At 42.3% G+C, this 22,026-nt stretch overlaps 1 protein-coding gene across 8 annotated transcripts in view; it reads right to left on the reverse strand.

Annotated features, from left to right (window-relative positions):
- Nucleotides 1-22,026, reverse strand: part of ppfia2 (PTPRF interacting protein alpha 2) — a 231,197-nt gene that overhangs the window by 195,465 nt on the left and 13,706 nt on the right. For all 8 annotated transcript variants that reach the window (XM_034163802.1, XM_034163796.1, XM_034163798.1 and 5 more), the window contains exon 2: nt 11,911-12,166. In XM_034163802.1, the coding sequence (XP_034019693.1) occupies nt 11,911-12,159 (249 nt within the window). In that variant the 5' untranslated portion in view covers nt 12,160-12,166. The remainder of the gene's footprint in view (nt 1-11,910; nt 12,167-22,026) is intronic.

Below are 22,026 nucleotides of genomic sequence, written 5' to 3' on the forward strand. Positions count from 1 at the left end.
ATATCACATTGCACGGCACCTGCACACGCTTCCAGACGATAGAAATTCAACTTAGCTTGCGCCTAGAACAGATGTAGACTAAACGCTATGAACAAAGGGGTTTTATGGAGGTTTTACAAAAGACTTCTGCCTTGGACATCTATTACTAGAATGTGCAGTATATTTGCCTTCCCATGGCCCTAGACCTTCAACAGATGTAGCATCATGGAAAAAAAATGGAGTTGCAAAACTGAGGGAGGAGCTACGGAACAAGACAAGATCCATCGCCATCCATATAGATTCCCATAGTTTATCTGGCATATTGATTATTATTATATGGTATGGGATTTTGCCAACTTCTGATTGGCCCATTCGTCACTTTCTGAGCTGTACCACATGCCGAGTTGACCGCTGGTGGAACCGAGTAGACCGCACGTGCAAAACGAGTACACCTCGCGTGCAGCAAGCTAATCGAGCGATGCCTTCTATCGATAATGACCAATCAGATAACGCGATACAACGCCTACTTTGGCTGTCAGTTTGTTGACAAGATGGCAGAAGACAGGTTTGTGTCTGTTAGCAACGATGACTTAAAACGTATTTTACACGAAAAATATGCAAAAAGCACCCACAGAAATACACAGTCAGCAGCCAACCTGTTTCGCACGTACATCACTGAAAAGGGACAAGCGCCCAACTTTGAAACTTATGACAGACGAATGCTTGACGGAGTACTCTGTCAATTTTACACGGAAACTAGACAGGCGAATGGCGAACTCTATAAGAAAACAAGCCTGAGGGAGTTCAAGCCAGGATGGGGTTCAAGCCAGGATGGGGTTCACCTCAGCCAAAGCCTCGGTGAACCCCATCCTGTCCAGGTCCGCATAATCACAGGTACACCTCATCAAAAGTCTATAATTGTATATTATTATACAAAGTAAAGACTCCCTATTTGATAGTTAAGAGTAGGATGGCAGAACATTCCTAGCATTTATCCAAAAGGCATTCACCGTAGCCTTCTAGAGTTAGACTGTCATACCCTACTGTACTTGTGGTTGCAAGTATCTATCTAGGATGCTATGTTCTAGAGGTTTCACGTTGCATCACGTAATGAAAGAATAGACAAAGTACACCAAACTGGGACACATTATACGATGTAAAACCCATTTAAAATGGTGTCATATGAAGGATCAATGTCCGCTGCCTTATTGAAGGCATAACAGCATGAGATGTAAGACCAACCTCCTGCAGCATTGCTTCGACGTTATTTGGCCATCGCACCACGTTACCTAACACGAGACATGTGATTAAGAAGGCGCTGTGCTGTGATGTGATGCATGCTGTTGGTGGGGGAGGCATATGGTCCAGCAGGACACCTGAGTCACTTCAGTGGGCTGGATGTGGGCTCTGCAGGGGAGCGACGGGAAGCCATTATATCTGCCGCAGAGAAGTGGAAGCTGCAGTATGTTGCTGCCAGATTGGGAGATGCAGCTATGGAGAACCAGAGGGGGTTCAACTCCTTGGGGAGTACATGCAAGTTATTATATTTCACCTTCAAAACTGTTTTTCCCATCCCATGTCCTTGTCACATCATGGTTTAGGTGCTGGAAGGAAATTATTTGTGATATAATAAAAGCCTCGCTGTTGAGATGAAGCTCATCGGAGTGGCTGTGGAGGTGGCTGGACGGAGGAGGGGAGTTCAGAGCCTTAAAATGTCGGTCTACCGCACAACAGGACTTTGACAGTGCATCAGTGCAGACTCTGGATCGTTATGTTTGGTGATCGCACATATTTTTAGAGGGTTTTACGTGAGATATGGGAGGAGCCTGTGCAGGATGTGACTATGGGCTCACCCAAATACTCATACGAGTTTCTAGTAGCCCAACATTTGCCGACGGAAAGTGAAAAGTTGATTAACGTTGACCAGCACCAAGGTCCGCCAGACTCTGTAGAAGCTAAGTCTATGTCAGTCGGGCACCATTGATGTTTGTCGAGGTCCCGGAAAAATTTTCAACATGCTTAAAATATCAGACCTTCGTGCCAAAACTGCAGCAAAAGTTGAGCTCCGCTAACACTATGTCACCTCCGCTAGTACGCCGTTACTGCTCCGTTCACCTTCACTGGCCATCGAAGGCTTGACCGGACACACCACCTCCTCTAGACACCTTGGGCTTGCAGAAATATGAAGAAATATGTAGAAGCTGTCACAACGAGGCACCAGTAACAAGTGACGCAATCTCAGAGTTAAGTCGAGTTTATATGGGCTACGTCACCTGACGTCCTAAACTTTGAGTCGGTGATCACCTCTGCCAAGGTCCACTACTGCTCTAGAGAGTGTGGTACCAATGCGCCAACTACATTGTACTGCAAGTTGGTGGACCATCGCCAATTGTCACCCTTCACTGAGCCACGTCGACCTGATGAAGCATTTATTCATACATGAGTAGGTTTGAAATTACATCTCGCGCTTTGCTGTGCTTACATTTTGCTTTAAAGTACTACCTCCGTGTACCCTGTCTCATGATAATGTCAGCGGGAGCTGTGGTGCAGCGACGCTCACAGCACATCACGGGATCATCTCACTCAGGAGTCCTTGAACAAGATTCTCAGCCGGCGCCAAAAGCCAGTGACATCATGCTCTATTTCTAGCATTCAAGTAGAACACTGGAGAGCTAAAAGGTATCCATTAACGGGGGACCAGCTGCATGGTCAAAAAGCACTGACTCAGACCACAGACCCCCCCCCCCCGCCAAGTCCACCGCAGCTGCCGAACTCAAAAGAAATTGAATTTCTGTTCATTGTTTTTGAAACATCTCTGTGACAGCGCCGTTAGAACCAAACAGCAGTCTGTTTCATCCTCAGTCAGCCTTGAAAAAGCTGACATGTTCCAGTCCTTAAAAAACAATTATGTCTATACTGGTTATTAACACCACATGCTTTTGTTTGTGTGTACTACTTAAAAAAGAAGCCTTATTTTGAGTTTATATTTCAAGTCCCCAAAGTTTTTCTTTCTGAAAATGTACTTTTTTGTTTGTTTGTTTGTTTTTGCCGAGTCATCCTGTAGCACAGATTTGTTTTTTTTGCCGAGTCATCCTGTAGCACAGATTTGTTTTTTTTTTGCCGAGTCATCCTGTAGCACAGATTTGTTTTTTTTGCCGAGTCATCCTGTAGCACAGATTTGTTTTTTTTTTGCCGAGTCATCCTGTAGCACAGATTTGTTTTTTTTTGCCGAGTCATCCTGTAGCACAGATTTAACACCAGAGATTCAACAAATATTCAAGCACCCTATTTTCTGGACTATAAGTCACAGTTATTTTATAGAGTTTGGGAGGTCCTGCAAATTATATTCCTTAGTGAATTATATGTCCTCAAAAAATAAATAAATAAAAATAAATAAATAAATAAAATAAAATAAAATAAAAACGTAGGGGTGAAAATCCAAAAATTTAGGTGAGTGTGTGTCTGAATAGTCTTTCCAGGTTGTTAACAGTTTTTTTTTCCACCAAAAAAAACAAAACAAAACAAAACAAAACAAAAAAGTATATTTCAAAAATAAATGTGACTTATACTGTGGTCAACTTATAGTTTGGAAAATACAGTAACCAGTGAGCCAACCAATTCAATTTTTTAATGTAATCCAAAAATCATAGGATGTGCTAAATGATTTTATATATATATATATATATATATATATATATATATATATATATATATATAACACTTTCAAATAATTACTATACTCGTAAATGCTTAAAAGCACCAAAATATAAAAAAATGGGATCAAAACGGTGATTGGAACAATTAAAAACAGCATGCAAATAATATAACACAGAAACAAATTAAAATCATCAAGTCAGATATTAGAATTGTAATATGCGCAGGACCGTTAATAAATAAAGTCAATATAAATTTAATATTGCATTTGCATTCAGAAGTGTTCTGATCAATACAAGCATATACAAGTAGTTCATAAACAGGGGTGCACATAACTGGTACTCATGGTGCTCATGTGGGCTAAACATCATTGATGCACAGCAAAGGGAAACACACTTCCTACAATCTGTCATTGCTTTCCTCTTATGAAGCGCTTCCCTTGTGTTTTCTGTTGCGCATCGTTTATTTTTTAGCACGCAGAAGCACCATGAGCACCAGTTATGTGCAACCATGCACGTTTCCTTTGTTTCTGTTTTATGTGAACTAAATCCTTTTTGCAGTGGGTGCGTGAGTCCACACAGCTGTGGCGGGAGAGCAGCCAGCAGTTGGCACTGAATACTTATGAGGAGCATCCGTGCAAACGGTGTAAGAACTCGACAGATGTAATCCAGGTGATCATGTTTGGATCGATAATGAAAAATAATCAGCAGAAGCAAATGAAAGTTGCAGGATATAAAGTAGCATTTTTCCATCATAGCAACCGAAGATGCAACATAATTAAGAACACTTACTAAAGTGTAATATTCTCCACCGGTGGAGGCACAATCAACATATGCATTCTTTTTTGGGATGGGGGGGGTTACATTTCCAGGTCAGCACTGCGAGACGCACTAAGTTTTCGGTCATAACCTTGTTTCACTCTGCTCACTTAAGATGCTCTCCAGGGATCAGCTCTCTAATTCATTCTGTCTGTGTGCAGATTTAGATTTGTGACAAATGCTGTTTTTTTTTTTGTTTTTTTTTTCGCCTCGGGGTCTGAGTCATGCCCAAGTTCTACCCACGGTGATGCAAACTATAACGCAGCGTCCTCCATCCAGCTCGCCCACCCAACACACACACTCATTCAAGCAGTCTCTCTCTCTCTCTCTCTCTCTCTCTGCAGGAGAGACGAGATGACATCACGGCGCTCAGAGTGCGTCTGCCTCCGCGCCGTCACATCATAAACACAAATTAGAAATGTCTTTGGTGACATTTTTATAAAGAAGAATGGCTGCTGTTGCCAGGTATCTGACTGCATTTGGATTCTATTTAAAATGCAAACTCTGCACAAGCTGGAGGATTACTTAGAACACGCAGTGCAGAGAAGGTGTTAGTGTGTCGGACAGCAGTGGTCTCAAACTTGCAGCTTGAGGGCCAGATATGGCCTGCAAACCAGTAGTTTGTGCCTCATACAATGTCTTATTGTGCAACTTTAAAGGGGAACTCTGACATTTTTAACTTAGACTCTATTTTTACTTGTTTAAGTGGCTATCTTATCACTCAGGACGAAAATTTATTTAATTGGCAGATTACCAATTTATAATGCGAGTGCCACCATAGACTAACTGGCTAACTAATGTAATAGGATGGGGCAATCGGAAACACTCATCATAAACTGCTTCTTTTCACCACTGAACAGGTCGTAATGTTATTAATAGTGTCTGGCAGCATCAACAGTTTACCTGCGCATGTACACATGTGCGTGTTTACCTCAAATGTAAACAGTTTTTTTAGAAGAATAACTATACAGTTAGCCATTTACCTTAGTGTCTTAAGCTGGCAGCTGGAGCTGTTGGCCACTGAGTGATCAGACGTCCATTGCTAAGTACGAGCTCATTCTGTAAGATTTATGTTCTAGTCAATAATCTGTAATATTGTGTCTATGCTGTTTTACCCGTCTAGCAAATATTCAGCAAAACATTCTTGCGAAATATAGATTGTGTCTGTAGTTCTTCCCAAAGGGATCTTTGGTAGCATATATTTATTAGTTGTGACTATCACAGTCTTCCGTTCCCATTTCACTCTTATCCCGTCTATTTCAGTGACAACTGAAGCGCTGCCAGGATGATAATATGATCTACCTGCTCTGCTGGGAAATTTGAGAAGGTGGCATTTTTTCAGTTTCAGGGACACTGCCTTCTATTCCAAAACAGAAAACTGCCAGCGGATTCATGGAATGTGGTTCAAGTGAGAAAGGAGCATTAGTGTGTTTTTTGTAGAGGCTACAACGCTACTCCTAAGAAGAGAGTGTACCCAATGCACAGAGCAGCCACCGCCTCCTTCTCAGGATGGTCGACTGATCTGCCAATTTCCTGACATCGCAGCACTCTGGTGCCCCACTAAGCTGTTCATTAGAGTGATAATTACATCTGCGGGAGATCCATCTGCACCTTGGTGTATCCGATCAGAATTCCTACCTCAGGCCCTTCTTCTTTTCCCGCCTGCAAACCCACAGTCAGGCAACAGTCAACCGGCCTCCACCACGAGCGGCGATGATTTATCAGGAGGAGGGCGAGATCTGTCTCTCTAATCAGACCCTAACCTTTCCAAGGTATCGATCAAACAACTCTGTCAGAGGCATCGTAGACATTCAGTGGATGCGCTGTCTGCCAACATCCTGTCCCTACTTCTGTCAAATTCAAGAAGATTAAAGGGAGAAATTGAGAGGTCGGGGAGAAAGTAACACTTTGGGGTAAATCGAGCAGAAAAGCAAGAAAGGCTGTACTTTGCGAATCAATGCCTGCAAGACAGGAAAATTGGAAAATAAACTACAATGAGGTATTGAAGTGCGAAGCATAGATTGGCGTGCCGAGGGGTTCAAATGTCTCAACTGCAACAGTCACCCAAAATTATCCATAATGAAGAATCCTGAACTTCTGATGCATTTGTTCTTCAGATCATTAACAGTGGACTCGTGCGTATCCTGTTACGGATTCGTCCTGTTTTCCTGCAACGCATCAACTGCACATCTAGCCTGCAGACGGGCGGAACTGGGGCACAAACAATAACGATAATCATGGGGAATCATGTGCCGCTCTGGCAGAGGAGACCAGCTGACTGGATGACTGCTGGAGCCCAGAGGGCCCGTTGCACATACAACAAAGACGCACTGGGTTGGGTGGAGGCAGAAACCGCGAGCCCCATGACGACGGATCCACCTTTCATCCGCCATCCCCGACTAGCTTAGTTACTTTTGTTCCCTCACTCTGCTGTTGTCAGGAAGCTTCAGGTCACCTTTCTCTCTTCCCTGTCATCCACTGCCCCGCCATCCTTCACCTGTTCACCCCATTGGATCCGCAGAAAAAAAAACAAACATCTTCCAATAGTGGGTTAATCTTTGGGATGACAGTGCCCGGCCTGACTTTGATTGATGGCTGTGCTGTTATTGTAGGATAGAGCGGGAGGGGTCACCAACCGAAGCAGACTGCTAATTAATTATAGCCCGCTTTAGATAAAGGCCCTGATTATTATCCCCAACAGGAATCACTATTTTGTTTGTCTGAAAGATGACAGTGAGCAAACGCAGCTGGAAATTTCTCCCAGTGGTCATGAATGAACAAACCAAAGGAAGATCAATTGTTTAATGCCATATACTAATCGAGTGCAGTCTTGGATTTTATTACAGCTCTGGTGTGCGAGCGATCAATTGGCTGGTATCTCATTACAGTGCGGCTGAGCGGAGGAAGAGCCGAGATACAAAACCGGCAAGATGCAGCCGAGATGCCGCTCCTCTGCTCCAAGGGCAACAGTTTGTTTGTTTTTTATTTGTTTTTTAGGGTCCACGGTGATGACGACACGCGCATAAATGCAAGTTTAAAACTCAAAATTCAGACGTCGAATAAAAATTATACTTCCCTTTCACCAGCAAGCGTCCATGCAAAACACAGATGAAATCTAGGCTCGAGGTTCCAGCCTGACTTCTAGCAAACTGGAGTTGAGATTCCACATCATCTTTTTAACAACTTTGTTCTGCTTTACTGTGAAGTGGTTACTGGAAAAGCAACAGATAAACAGCTGCTGTGTGTGCAGTCTGTCCAGTTACATCCATGAGAGGTGTCATAGGTGTCTTGGTGGCTTCCCTCACTAGTCTCCGTCATGCACAGGCCACTCTGTGGGTGAGGATGAGTGTAAAAAGCAAAACGGCAGCTGCAGTTGCCAGAATAATTCTGTAAAAATAGCAAAATATGTCAATTTTACAGTATAAAACCGTTGTAATTTGTAATAAAAAGTCATAAAAGGAGAATGAGCTTGGGGAAGGAAGCGCCACCATTCTGTCACAAGGTGTGAATTAGTCTGAAAATGTAAATGAATTGCAGAATGCAAACATGATTTCCCCCCAAAACTCATCATAACATACTTTGTACAAATACAGCAATATGGCAATATGACACACAATTCATTATATTTCAGAGTAGTTCCTATTGTGCAACAGCACAATAGGAACTACTCTGAAAATATAATGCACATCAAACATTAAAGCAGTATATGCAAAGTAAACGGCTGTTCAAGACCCATTCTTCTCATAAAGGTGTAGTTGTGTTTGAAAAATTCCACGTTAAACCTCCCGTGGCGGTCCGAAGCAAAATGGTAGCAGCACAACAAATTCTGTTTGAACCAGATAAGAGTTCATTCTACACAGCTCACATTTTCTAGTAATATACAGTATGTTTTTGGTTCAAGCCAATGAAAGTCTTTTTTACAGAGGCAGTTGGTAGAAGTTACAGAAGGTTAACAGGTTGCATGGCAACACGCTTGGCAACAGCAAGTAAACAAAGTGAAGACAAAGGCTTACGCCAACCCCTCAGGGCCACGCGAGTACAGTAACATGCAGCTGAGAGCTCTGGAGAGTGCTTCCTGTGACACAGGGGGCGTCGGGAGATGGGAGGAGGTCATACGGTGCTACAGGCGTCGGCTTGTCTCCGTGTTCTATCTCTCTTTTTCAAAGCAGAGCCCATCGAACATTGAGGCATCTTATCTGATACAGGAACAAGGAGTCACTATAACTCAGGGAAGATACTGCAGTAATGCCGGATATTTAAAAAAGATGGCACAGTAAGATGCGACCTGTAGCATTCCAAGTATATATATATATATATATATATATATATATATATATATATATATATATATATATATATATATATATACACACACACACACACACACACACACACACACAGGACAGTCAATGGCTGATACAAATACATACAACTGACTTTTACGTATGACAGACACAGACGGACGTCACTCCGACAACAGTTCGTTAGACCGGGTTTTGCTTCCATGTGTTTGCTTCAGGCGATCTGTCCACGTCTTTCAGCAAGGCATCACAGCTGCATCATCCCAGTCCACCCAGCTCTAAGTGGGTACCATTCTTGGCAGGGAAGCAACCTGTGACGGACTGGTGTCCCATCCAGGGGAGCCATGGAGTCTAATCCACTTCACAATAGATTAGAGATTAGATCAGATAGAAACCTATTGATTCCTTGGGAAGACTTCCTCAGGGAAATTGAGGTTCCAGCAGCATTGTATAGCAGCACACAGGGTAAGAAGCACACAGAGTATCAAAAGGAGAAGTTAAAAAACAATTTGTAAAACACCAGAAATACTGGTTGCTAATGTTCCTCTCCTTCACGTCGCCTGTCTTCCTGTTACTCCTCCTCCCCCCGAGTGAGGAGTTGTACAGTCTGATGGCCTGAAGGACAAAAGCGTTTTTCAGTCTGTTGGTCCTGCACTTGGGAAGGAGCAGTCTGTGGCAGAAGAGGCTACAATATGTGGTACTAATCACTGGCTCTGTGGACCTCGAGGCCTGTCCAGGTGTTTCAGGAAGCTCCTCAGATGAGACGTTACAAGCTCAACCAGCTCAACATTATTATTTTTACAAAATCAATTATTTAATTGATTTCCAGAGAAAGCATTCCAGTCTGCCAAAGTGAAATAACGTTTCCAATAATAACAATAATGTTTCTAATCTGCAGAGGGACATTATTATGTCCCCCTGCAGATTGAAAGTTGAAGGTGACATTTTGATTAAGAGTCACGGCACAAAACCCTCAGCGAGCCATCCACCCCGCCATCTTAAGCCACGCCTGCAGCAAAATCAGCTCCTCCCACGCCAATACATGCATTCCGGGCAGGATGCAAAAGAAGGAAACTTCTGAAAATGGACACGGACCAATTCAGAATTCTGCAACTTTGCAACACTTTGAGATGTGTGCAAAGCCACAGAATAATTGCAAGGTTGCTCGGCAGCTGAGACTCGAGCGTAGAGCATCGCTCTGACTCCAGAAGAACAAAAACTTCTAGTTTGGTCCACCTTTGCATACTGTGCACAACACATTGCACACAGCCTTTGCTCTGTGCATTTTCTGGAGTTTTCTAGAAGCGTCTCTGGTTGTTTGAACACTTTTTTGCAGTGATGCTGTGGTTTTGTTTTGGTGGTATTTTAAATATGGTGCACATACTGGAAACAGTTCCTGTTGCTTTTTTATTCTGGTAATAAATGCAAAAAAAAAAAAGAATTGACAGGGACAGCAAGTGAGAACAAAGGGAGGCAGCCTATGAAAGGGACAGACAGGGGCGCTGTCGGGATGTTAAGCATGTCGGAGAGGACGCGGCGTTGCCTGGAAGCCGAGTGGGGACGGCGAACGTCACTCTGATCACTCGGAAGTGTTGTGACAAGCGGTGGAGCCGTGACCTCTGATGGAGAGAGGGCAACAAAACGGAGGACATGAGGGACACACAAGGCAAAGTGCAACAAAACGGGAAAGGAAGCGACAGCAGAATGGAAGCGCGCCGGGGCCTAATCCTGCTAGCACTCGGGGCTCCAGCGACTGACGAGTGATATCAGTAAAGACACATTTGCAGGCTCCCTATCGCCTAAATGAGGCCACTTCTGGCTTTAAAGGAGGAGAGCCGCTCCATCTTTTCCTCATTCGTCACCTCCTCTGCAGTCACACACATGCATGCGGTGGAAGCGCTCCATTTTCCATTTTTTACCAATCCGCTCTACATGATTATTCCGGCATTGTTCCATAAGGTTGCACCGCGAAAAAAAAACAAAAAAAACACGGCGAAATAACTTTTATGCTAAAGAAGTGCAGCTCTAATCAGGAGGAAGTAACTAATGAAAATAACTCAGACAGAACAATCGGAGAGAAAGAGTCTAACCAAATACCGGCATCACTGAAAGCAGCCAAAGAGAACGATATGTCTTTGGGATGGTTATGAGTAATTTTTTCTCTAATAGTTAAAATTTTATTAGCAAAGAAAGTCATGAAGTCATTACTAGTTAAAGTTAAAGGAATACTCAGCTCAATAGAGCTCTGACTCTTTGTCAGCCCGGCTACAGTGCTGAAAAGAAACCTGGGGTTGTTCTTATTTTCTTCAATTAGTGATGAGTAGTAAGATGTCCTAGCTTTACAGAGGGCTTTTTTATAGAGCAACAGACTCTTTTTCCAGGCTAAGTGAAGATCTTCTAAATTAGTGAGACGCCATTTCCTCTCCAACTTACGGGTTATCTGCTTTAAGCTGCGAGTTTGTGAGTTATACCACGGAGTCAGGCACTTCTGATTTAAAGCTCTCTTTTTCAGAGGAGCTACAGCATCCAAAGTTCTCCTCATTGAGGATATAAAACTATTGATGAGATAATCTATCTCACTCACAGAGTTTAGGTAGCTACTCTGCCCTGTGTTGGTATATGGCATTAGAGAACATAAAGAAGGAATCATATCCTTAAACCTAGTTACAGCACTTTCTGAAAGACTTCTACTGTAATGAAACTTATTCCCCACTGCTGGGTAGTCCATCAGAGTAAATGTAAATGTTATTAAGAAATGATCAGACAGAATGGGGATTTTCAGGGAATACTGTTAAGTCTTCAATTTCCATACCATAAGTCAGAACAAGATCTAAGATATGATTAAAGTGGTGGGTGGACTCATTTACATTTTGAGCAAAGCCAATAGAGTCTAATAATAGATTAAATGCAGTGTTGAGGCTGTCATTCTCAGCATCTGTGTGGATGTTAAAATCGCCCACTATAATTATCTTATCTGAGCTAAGCACTAAGTGAGACAAAAGGTCCGAAAATTCACAGAGAAACTCACAGTAACAACCAGGTGGACGATAGATAACAACAAATAAAACTGGTTTTTGGGACTTCCAATTTGGATGGACAAGACTAACCAACCTCAAAAGAATCCAACATCAGTGAAAAGTAGCACACTAGCGTTTCACCTGTGGCAGCGCAGAGCTGAGCTGGCGCTGCAGTGAGTCCCGGTCGTACATGACATCCTGAAGATGCTGCTGGGCCAGGCCCAGGCTCTCCTGGGTCTCCCTCAGCGTGTCCAGGAGCCGGTCCCTCTCATCCAACATGTTGACCATCAGCTGCTCAAAATGGGAGTCCGGGTCGGAGGTGCTGCTCTGTGAGCCACGCTGGTTCAGCGCCGTGTCCTCACTGATGGTTGGCATCACCTCGCACATCATTTTGGCTCTGCAGGGAGGAGCACCAGGTGAGGTTACTTCAATAAGTCCACATTAATGAGGACGACAGCATCCAAGCAAGCTGATAGGCCGGTCTGACTTTAGCTTATGTTGCGTTCACTGCGCAGGGTAAAAGATGCAAACGCGGGTCAAAACATGAGGTTCACAGGTCCTCACCTGTATCTATCAGAACCTAAAATTTCAGATCTGTATATATAGCCGTATTAACAGAATCACTTGCGGAAATTTGTCAGTCGATTATGCACGGTGGTGCAAAAAAACACCATGCTCTGCGCACACTGAATGTTTACTGTCAAAAATTGCAAAATGTCGTTTGTGAACCTGATTTTTATGGAGTACTCCAAGTGCCACAATAAAATTTTTTAAAAAAGAATACAGTACATAAAAAATTACAAAATGAAAATCAGAAATTGTAGAACTTTGAGATAAAAAGGAGTAATTTAAAAAACAAAAAAAAAAACAACTCATAGAACTATAAAGGAATAATTTAATAAGATTTTAAAAATTAGATGTAAAATTTGAAACAAATTGCAGGATTTTGAGAAAAAAAGGAGTAATTTAACAAACACATAAAAAAATCCAATAGAAAATATTAAAACAAATCAAAATTAATTGTAGAACTACTTGTATAAAGAAATAATTAAACAAGCAAAATATATATCTACCTATCTAAACGTATATATCTACCTTAAAAAATGTCTGCTTACAACCATGTAAAGCTGTTTCTCAAATAAATAATGATGAACTGAACTGACAAATAAAAAAAATATTACTTACAAAATTTGAAAAAAAAATTAAAAATTGTAGAACTTCGAGATATATAGAAATAACCTAAAGACAAAAATGTGATATAAAATTTTAAAAAAGGAAATTCAGAAATGATAGAACTTTGAGATATAAATAATTATTTTAACAAACAAACAAAATAAAACAAATCAGAAAAAATTAAAAAGTTAAAACAAGTATAAAATAAAAAATAAAGAACAAATAAAGCTGCAGATGTAAAGAGCTATGAAAATACTGGGAAAATATTCCTTCGAGCACATTTGTCATTTTAAACGATTTGGGGGAAAGTGATTTTTTTTTTTTTGTGCATTTTTAAAAACAATTTGTATGTATAAAGGTTATTTTTCTCTGTGTACTTTAAACAAAATGATCTCTCCTAAATTCCATACAAAATGACCATAATGATTTCTTATCTTACAAATACGTTTTCATATATTAAAATTAAGTCTCATTTGTAATGTTATATTCTGCGTAATAAAATAAAATATCAAACTTTTGAGACATTCTACCTCCAACAGGTCACAGTGGACAAACGTTAAACTTACTTTTCTGTCCAAAAACAGAATTAATTCTCAAGAAAGAGGCAGCATGAAGTAAATTCAGTCTATACAGATTCATCAAGTGACTATGAATCATCTTTAGCTGTACTGTTAAAAATGGCAATAACCACGGCAACAACCTTTCCGGAACAAACAGCCTCACACAGAATAACAGTCTGTACTGTTCTCTGTATGTTCTCCAACCCAACACTTTCAACCTGATATTTACCTCCACATCGAGTGAAATCAGAGTGACGCCTGAATACTTTTGAGCCTGGTCTCAGTTTTAACTTCTGAAGTGAGACATCTGGAGTAATACTCCATAAAACCTGCACCAAAAGCTGTCTGAATGTCTGCTACGTGGTACCTACTACACTTGAGACTGGACCCGACTCGGTCAGAACTAAGCTCGGTGGCACGTCTGCATTTCAGAACTGCAGAGACATCTTGGGAGGCTGGGTGTTCTGCCCCAGATTTCACGCTTGTGCTGCTTAATGGGCCAGTCCAGATCGGGTTGCATAATACATCAGATCTACGCTGGAATAGTGGATAAGTGAGGCCGTATTCCTCCTCTCCTGAGGGGATCCTGCAAGAGTCACCTCAACCACTATTACGGTGCACTGGCTCAAAAAGCAAGAGTCAACAAGGAATGATTTGAAGGATTTAAAAGGGACTGTTTGGTAATTATAAAACAATCCATGTTTGGTTCAGAGGACCTGGACTACAAACCGCTAAAAGCTGGGTTTGATTCCCATTCACTGTATCCCTGGACAAGATACTTCATCTGCCCACTCTGCTGTAAATGGGTACCAGTCTTGAATGGCACCCCATCCAGGACGGGACTCATAGACCATCACCTACTTCATGCTACGGATTCCAGAGTAAAGCAACAGCCATCTCAGGGCTTATTTCGGACTTACTTCTTCATGATTGGAAACTCCTGTCTTTTATACTCGACACTGTTACACAGACATACCACGTTCGTCTGGAGATGGACCATATTAAACAAAGTACGAACCATAGGTGATGCTAATCGTCAACAGCTAACCTACCCATAACTTAAACTTTAGCATTAATTCATCAAGCGTGGTGGTCTTTCGGAGGCAAGGACGACTGTCTGCTGATTGGATCCCATACAGACAGGGGTGCCGCCAAGGATTTTGGGCCCCATGAAAAGAAATCTTACTGGGCCACCCCCCATATTATTTTGTCAGTATTATAATTGTATTAAGGGAGTCTCTAGAATACTTCTCCTTTTCAGCACTCCTGCATACGGGATGTGGACACAGAGACAATCTAAACTTAGGGTTGATCTAGAGAAGCTTGCGCATGGGTTTGTTTAATGTAATAAAGTCCCAGATGATTGGGTTACAAGCCATCACCTCCTCCACCTGATCCACTGTTGAGGACTTCTTTTTAAATCACAGCCCTGTTAGCAGTCTCGTCTTCAGGGTTCCTGTTGGGCCTTCATGGCTAGCATAGCGGCCACGGTGGTGCACGAGATACCTGCCGTATTTCAACCCAACAGGCAATCCCCTACTTCATCCGTTACAGACGAGGAGTTGGATTTTTACACTTTTTAGCATTAATTATTGTAAGAATCATAGCATTTTCTTTATCATCTGTCCAAAGTCAAAAGCGCCATGTTAGCAAAACAGTGTCCAGTACACATTCGGAATGTTCTGGAATACATTCATCTCTGGTTCAAAAATGTACGGACACATAAACGGCTGTGCTGGATGTTTTGTTTAGACCATTTCCTTCTTAAAACAATCCAAACTGAGTTAGAATCCTGAGATAACAAAAGAAATGTTATTAAATTACACTCTAAAAAGTAATTCAGTGGCTTTGTATATATCACAGTATACCGCAATACTTAGTAAAATCTACGAAACACATTCAGTTGATTGAGTTGGATATACCAAATGAAATGTATAAAAATTTAACAGTCAATTTTATGTGAACTTTACATTTATTGTTTCATTGAATTAAATTAACATTTGCTTAACAAATTGTATTTTTTGGAAATATACTTAATTTGTGTGGTACATTTCATTCAGAATATTTGGAAATCACTAATATACTTAATATTTTTGACTTAGATTTACCAAGATCATCAAGTATATTTAAATGATTTCACAACTTTTAAATTTACTCAATATTTTTAAGTGTAATGTTTCACCAATAAAAACTGAGTAGAGCACAATCACAGTTTTTAGAGTGATAAGGTGTTTGGACACTACGGGAGATTCCAGCGTCATAATGCCCGATTTCCGTCCCCTCCGGATGGGTTATAATGGCAGGTCAGTGTCTCAGCGTGGTCTGGCAGGACATTGGGGTCTCCCGTATCTGTACCAGGCACCCGGCCAGACTCCCACATATTCACCAATCAGCCACCATCCGCTGCCGTTTAGACCGGAGAGACGGAGCCTGCGACCTGCTTGGCTGAACACACACATGCACCAGCTTCCAAACACACCGGCGGACAAACCGGTGCATTTTAACTAGATGGCACTAAACCTTTTTCCTGACTCTGGTTTAATAAGAGCCGCGTCCACTGGTTATATAAAAATACATACTGGCATCACAAAGAATAATCAAAAGAAACTCCGGGCAAATACTGATTTGCTGAATGTCAAGGTTTGTGTTGCACGTGACAGTCGGTTAAAAGACAAATCCAGCCTTGCGGAATGTTCTACCGCACCGAATAATAGGCTAAAAAGTCATGTTGTTGTCACTGTTGATGTCTTAAGTACATCTAGTAGCTACAATTCCAAAAAACATAAAACAACTTGAAGAAAAGGGCAAGAATTCTCTGCATTTACAATAAAAGTAGAATCACAGAGAGCGAGAGGGTGGAAAAATGAAAAAGGCATTGCATTCTGGTCTTCTGAAGCTCCAGAACCTGATGTGAACCTCTTCTGTAAAATGCAAAAAAAAAGCAGCTCTGCAATAAAGAACTTTGTGGTGTGTCTGAAATGTGGCACGTACATGTTTTAATTGCCAAATGACACACAGAGAGCAATCTCACACACACACACACACACACACACACACACACACACACACACACACACACACACACACACACACACACACACACACACACACACACACACACACACACGTCTACCTTCAAGAACGCCACAATTCTTTGGTTAAAACCAATGTGTTTGATTCATGAAGCCCTCAAGCTGAATGCTGCAAACCGCTGGAGCTAATCTGAATTCTCAAACATGCAGTCTGGTGTGATCTGTGGAGTCACTTGGCTTTTTACATCAGCGCTTGTGAGTAATGCTAATTACACGCTAACATGCTAATGCTGACCTTTGAAGTGAATGAATTACACTGCCCAAAATGGCGACACATACCACATACATTAGAAGAAGTAACTCCCATCTAGGCCCTGAGTTTCATTGCTGTCAGCGCTTATCCGCGGATTCTGTAGCATAAAGCAACTAAAGCGTCTATGATGGCCCCCAGGACGGGCCACTGGTCCATCGTAGGTTACTTCCCTGAAGTGTCTTGTCCAAGAGCACAGACAGGGACTGCAACCTAGACTCGAACCGATGTCTATATACGATAGCCAAACTCCTAATTGGCTCTGCTAAGTTAGCAGTAATACAATTTGAAAATTGAGGGGCGCACCAGAACAATTAGAATTTGTCTACACCTGGAAGCTGCGATCACATGACTTCAATTTGACTTGTGCTGGCAATGGCGCCACATGGTGTTGTGGAAGTTTATCAGTCTCTTAAGTTATAGTCAAGGTAGGATTATTTTATATTATATGAGTTATATGTTCCATCAGCTGTTAATATATAGACTTGACCGAAAGAGCAGTCGGAAAGATGCTGACATTTCACAAACAAGCTGCAGTCAGTTGTTAAAATTCCATCGACCAAATTCTGTCCGTTCACACAAATTCAAAGTGTATTAACTTCTATAGTTAGCTAGATGCCTATAGTCTAGTTCAGTTGGCTCTTGGTTTGTATCGCTATTGTTTAGAAACCAATACTGTATTATGCCAGGATGTTTCAATGGGTAATACCAGGCTGCTGTCTTGTAGAGGCCTTGAGACCCATTGGTGCCAATGCTTATCCCTGATTTCTGGAGACACTACAACTCCCCCTGGATGGGACACCAGTACAACACAGGTTACTTCCCCAGCTAAGGCTGGTACCTGTTTACAACTGGCCAGAAGTATCTTGCACAAAGACACAGACATGTAGGGTGACCAGGACCAGGTCTACATGCTGTAGTCCAAGTGCTTATTCCACTGATCTACAGGCTGCACTTGAGTTAGTAATTTTAACCCTCTGGGGTCCGAGGGCATTTTTTGGACAGTTCACTCGCCTGGCATAAATATTTTATTATTGCTGTTAACAGCTCTCCCTGCATCCCACAATCAAGTTTTATGTCTCTTTTTTTAGGACAACCTGTGCTTTCAGAATTTATATGTTTTTGTTGTGTTTTATAAGTGTAATAAAAGTTTACAATCAAAAATAGGCAAGGAAAAATAAAGCGAAAAATAACTTTCCACACACATTTATTCAAAACACATAGCAAACTATAATAAACAACTGTTTTAACACTTTATAAATGTAATTGGAGGTCTTGTGTGAAAGACTGTACAACAAAAAGGTTCAAACAATAAACACAAATGCACAATTTGAACAATATATACAAAATGGTCTATGCGTTTTGTTGTCCATTGATATGGTAAACAGTGCTTTACGCAGAGAAAGCAACAGAGTTATCCAGTAACATTCACATGCAAACTAGTGGAGCAATCCTGATAGTTACACACTCTTTGTTTGAGCACATGAGATTGTCATCAGAAGCTCTCCGTCTGCTCCTGCTTGGCCCCAGAGGGTTAATAAATTACTGAAGTTTGCATTTGATGTACAACACAATAGTCGCTAAGTGCTACATCACCAAATTTTAAGCCCCACCCATTCTTGTAGAACATGCAAAATAAAAAAATACAACTCTCCTTTTCAATTGAGTGTGACGGCGGCTTTAAGCCGGCGAACAGAATAGCGAAGACATATTTAGTTCAATGTTTGTTTTCCTCTTAAGCTTTGCAGAATCAAAGTGCATTCCGGATGTTTTCCCGCTCCGTGGCACAGACAATCCCTCACTGTCCACTTCATGCACCTTGTGCTTTGATCTCACCATGGCTGCCCTTTAAATCATCTCTACTGTCTACGAAAAATCAATAGATACAGAGGGAGAAAATGTACCGAGTGATCTGCTCGTGTGGCTCCCTTAGATGTACGACGCAGCCTTCCTGAAAACTTAACACAAACCGGATCGCTCAGACAAACACTTATCTCTTTAATTGGGTTTACCAAAGGCATCAGCCCTGTCTCCTTAGCCGGAAATTGAGAGAGGGACAGAAAATACACAGTGTCTATTAAGCCTGTAAATACAGCAATAAACCTCCACTGCTTTCTTTAAAAATTCACTTTTGCTGCTAAATTGCTGGTCCCCTGCTGGTCCCCATTTGCCATCTACCATTACTGGAGTGCATGTTTGTTCAGCGTGTTCCCTTCTCTCTTGTGTACAACAGGAAAAACTGGCAACAGTTCCGCGAGTGGAAACCGGACGACCTCACGTACACGCCCACATAGGAGAAGACACTTCGGGGACCTAGTGTAGGTTCTATCAAGGTAGCAAACTTTCTGGACCTGCAAGATGGTCTTTTTTCTTCTTCTTTAACTTACTTCATGTTTGCACAGGTTTGGGAATGAGCATGTCAGAGGGACAGTGCAGGTTGGACGGTTTGGACATAAAGTCAGAGAAGCGTGACTAAGATGTTTTATGTGTGTGCAGAGGAGGGGTGTGGGGTATACAGGGAGAAGGATGCTGAGGATGGAGCCACCAGGTAGAAGGAGAAGCAGGAGGCCAAAGATGTGTCACCTCAGCCGGGGAAGTTCCCTGTGATGGACTAGCGTCCCCTCTAGGGGCAGGTGTAGGCTCTCATGTGCGTCACGCTAAGGTGTCCAGTGATACGCATCAACCTGATGGCCCTCTGGGCCTAAATTGGACTTACATCTACTGCTTAATAGCAAGGAGATGGACATGCCCCAAATCCACCTGTGCTCTTTATTTTGCCAAAGTGTTCATCACCATTATGATCAAATTCTCAAAAACTTTAACCAAACTGTTTCATCTTAAATATTCCACAACAGACAGACGATCAAGTGAAATCAAACACAACATATAGAAAAGGGCTTTCCTAGGAATCAAAGAACTAACAATAAACCCAATAGCAAAAGAATAAAAGCCAGTAATAAAAGTACACTACAGCAATGCACAAAAATCCAAATTTAAACAGCTGATTTAAAAAAAAAACAAATCAATCAACTGGATTCACATTTTCATTAGTGTTTTAAATGCTGTGGATCAGAAATACGTATCCATCTGATGTCCAAACTGCATCAAATAACAGCCAGTATGTTGTCCAACACACATTTAATGCATGTTAATTAACAGCACAGGCTGTGGTGTGCACATGTGCTACACAGAGTTTCTATCCACAGGGAAACACTGTTTAAAAAGTGAGCTCCACATACAATGAAAACATGCAAATTATTCTCCAGAAAATACGACACACTCCTCAAGTGCCCTAATTATTTTCCCACGTGGCTGAACTGAAATTCAGCACGTTTGTTGGAGTCAGACTGAATGAACGTCTCAAAGTGTATTTAACATTCATCTCTGTACAATGCTAGTTGATGCTTTCCTATTCAGAATCTGAGGTCTCCAAGATGAGGCTCAGGGAGGACGAATAAACATGTTAAGTGTGATGCTAAAATTGTTAAGGAGCCACTGGCGGGAAAATGGCGATGAGAACGGCAGGCAGGGATCACTGGGCTTTTTCCTCTCCGTGCCATATGCCAATCGAAGAATTATTCAGGGTGGTAGCAGACTGAGGTTTTTCTCCCAAATCAGTGCACCAAATCCAGATCCTCATCCAACACTGGGATACCTGGCTCCAGAATAAATTCTAGCTGGAAGCAGATACTGGCTGAGGAAAGTGGCAGCAAAGCTCAACGTGAAAAAGACAAAAATCCATCACAGGGAAACCTAGTTCTGGGATTTTCTGTAAAAAAAAAACTATCAGATCTGTTTCATATGTCCCCCCTCCAAAAACCCCCCACCAATTTTGTAAATTCCTTTAAAAATGGCATATTTTCCATGGTAACTAATAGAAAGAAATTCTTCACATCTCAATCAAAAAACAAATTGGATTTATCATATCGTTGAACAAGGTTTTGTGCAGATTGGCTGCACCATATTTGGGAAATACTCAAAATATTAAAAAGCAACACGTTACTGTGTCAAAGGAACAAAACAAACCGACATAGAATCCACACCTGATTGCGACTCAACACTAAAATTTCACATTTTTAATCTTCCATCCATCCATTCATTTTCTTCCGCTTTATCTGGAGTCGGGTCGCGGGGCAGCAGCTCAAGCAAAGCCGCCCAGACCTCCCGATCCACACACACCTCCCCCAGCTCCTCCGGGGGAACCCCAAGGCGTTCCCAAGCCAGCCGAGAGATGTAATCCTTCCAGCGTGTCCTGGGTCTTCCCCGGTGCCTCGTCCCAATGGGACGTGCCCGGAACACCTCTCCAGCGAGGCGTCCAGGGGGCATCCGGAAAAGATGCCCGAGCCACCTCAACTGAGTGCTTTCGACGTGGAGGAGCAGCAGCTCGACTCCGAGCTCCTCCCGAGTGACCGAGCTCCTCACCTTATCTCTAAGGGAGCGCCCAGCCACCCTGCAGAGGAAACTCATCTCGGCCGCTTGTACCCGCGATCTCGTTCTTTAGGTCATGAGCCAAATCTCATGACCATAGGTGAGGATCGGAACGTAGATCAATCGGTAAATCGAGAGCTTTCGGTCATGAGCCAAATCTCATGACCATAGGTGAGGATCGGAATGTAGATCGATCGGTAAATCGAGAGCTTTGCCCCCCTACTCAGCTCTCTCTTCACCACGATGGTCCGATACAGCGACCGCATCACTGCAGACGCTGCACCGATCCGTCTATTGATCTCACGCTCCATCCGTCCCTCACTTGTGAACAAGACCCCGAAATACTTAAACTCCTCCACTTGAAGCAAGGACACTCCACCGACCTGAAGAGGGCAAAGCACCTTTTTCCGGTCGAGAATCATGGCCTCGGATTTGGAGGTGCTGATCTTCATCCCGGACGCCTCACACTCGGCTGCAAACTGCCCCAGTGCACGCTGAAGATCCTGATTTGATGAAGCCAACAGAACCACATCGTCCGCAAACAGCAGAGACGAGATTCTGTGGCTCCCAAACCAGACCCCCTCTACACCCTGGCTGCGCCTAGAAATTCTGTCCATAAAAATAATGAACAGAACCGGTGACAAAGGGCAGCCCTGGCGGAGGCCAACGTGTACTGGAAACAGGTTTGACTTACTACCGGCAATGCGAACCAAGCTCCTGCTGCGGTCATACAAGGACCGGATAGCCCTTAGCA

Source organism: Thalassophryne amazonica, chromosome 22 (assembly GCF_902500255.1).
Source record: "Thalassophryne amazonica chromosome 22, fThaAma1.1, whole genome shotgun sequence".
NCBI lineage: Eukaryota > Metazoa > Chordata > Actinopteri > Batrachoidiformes > Batrachoididae > Thalassophryne > Thalassophryne amazonica.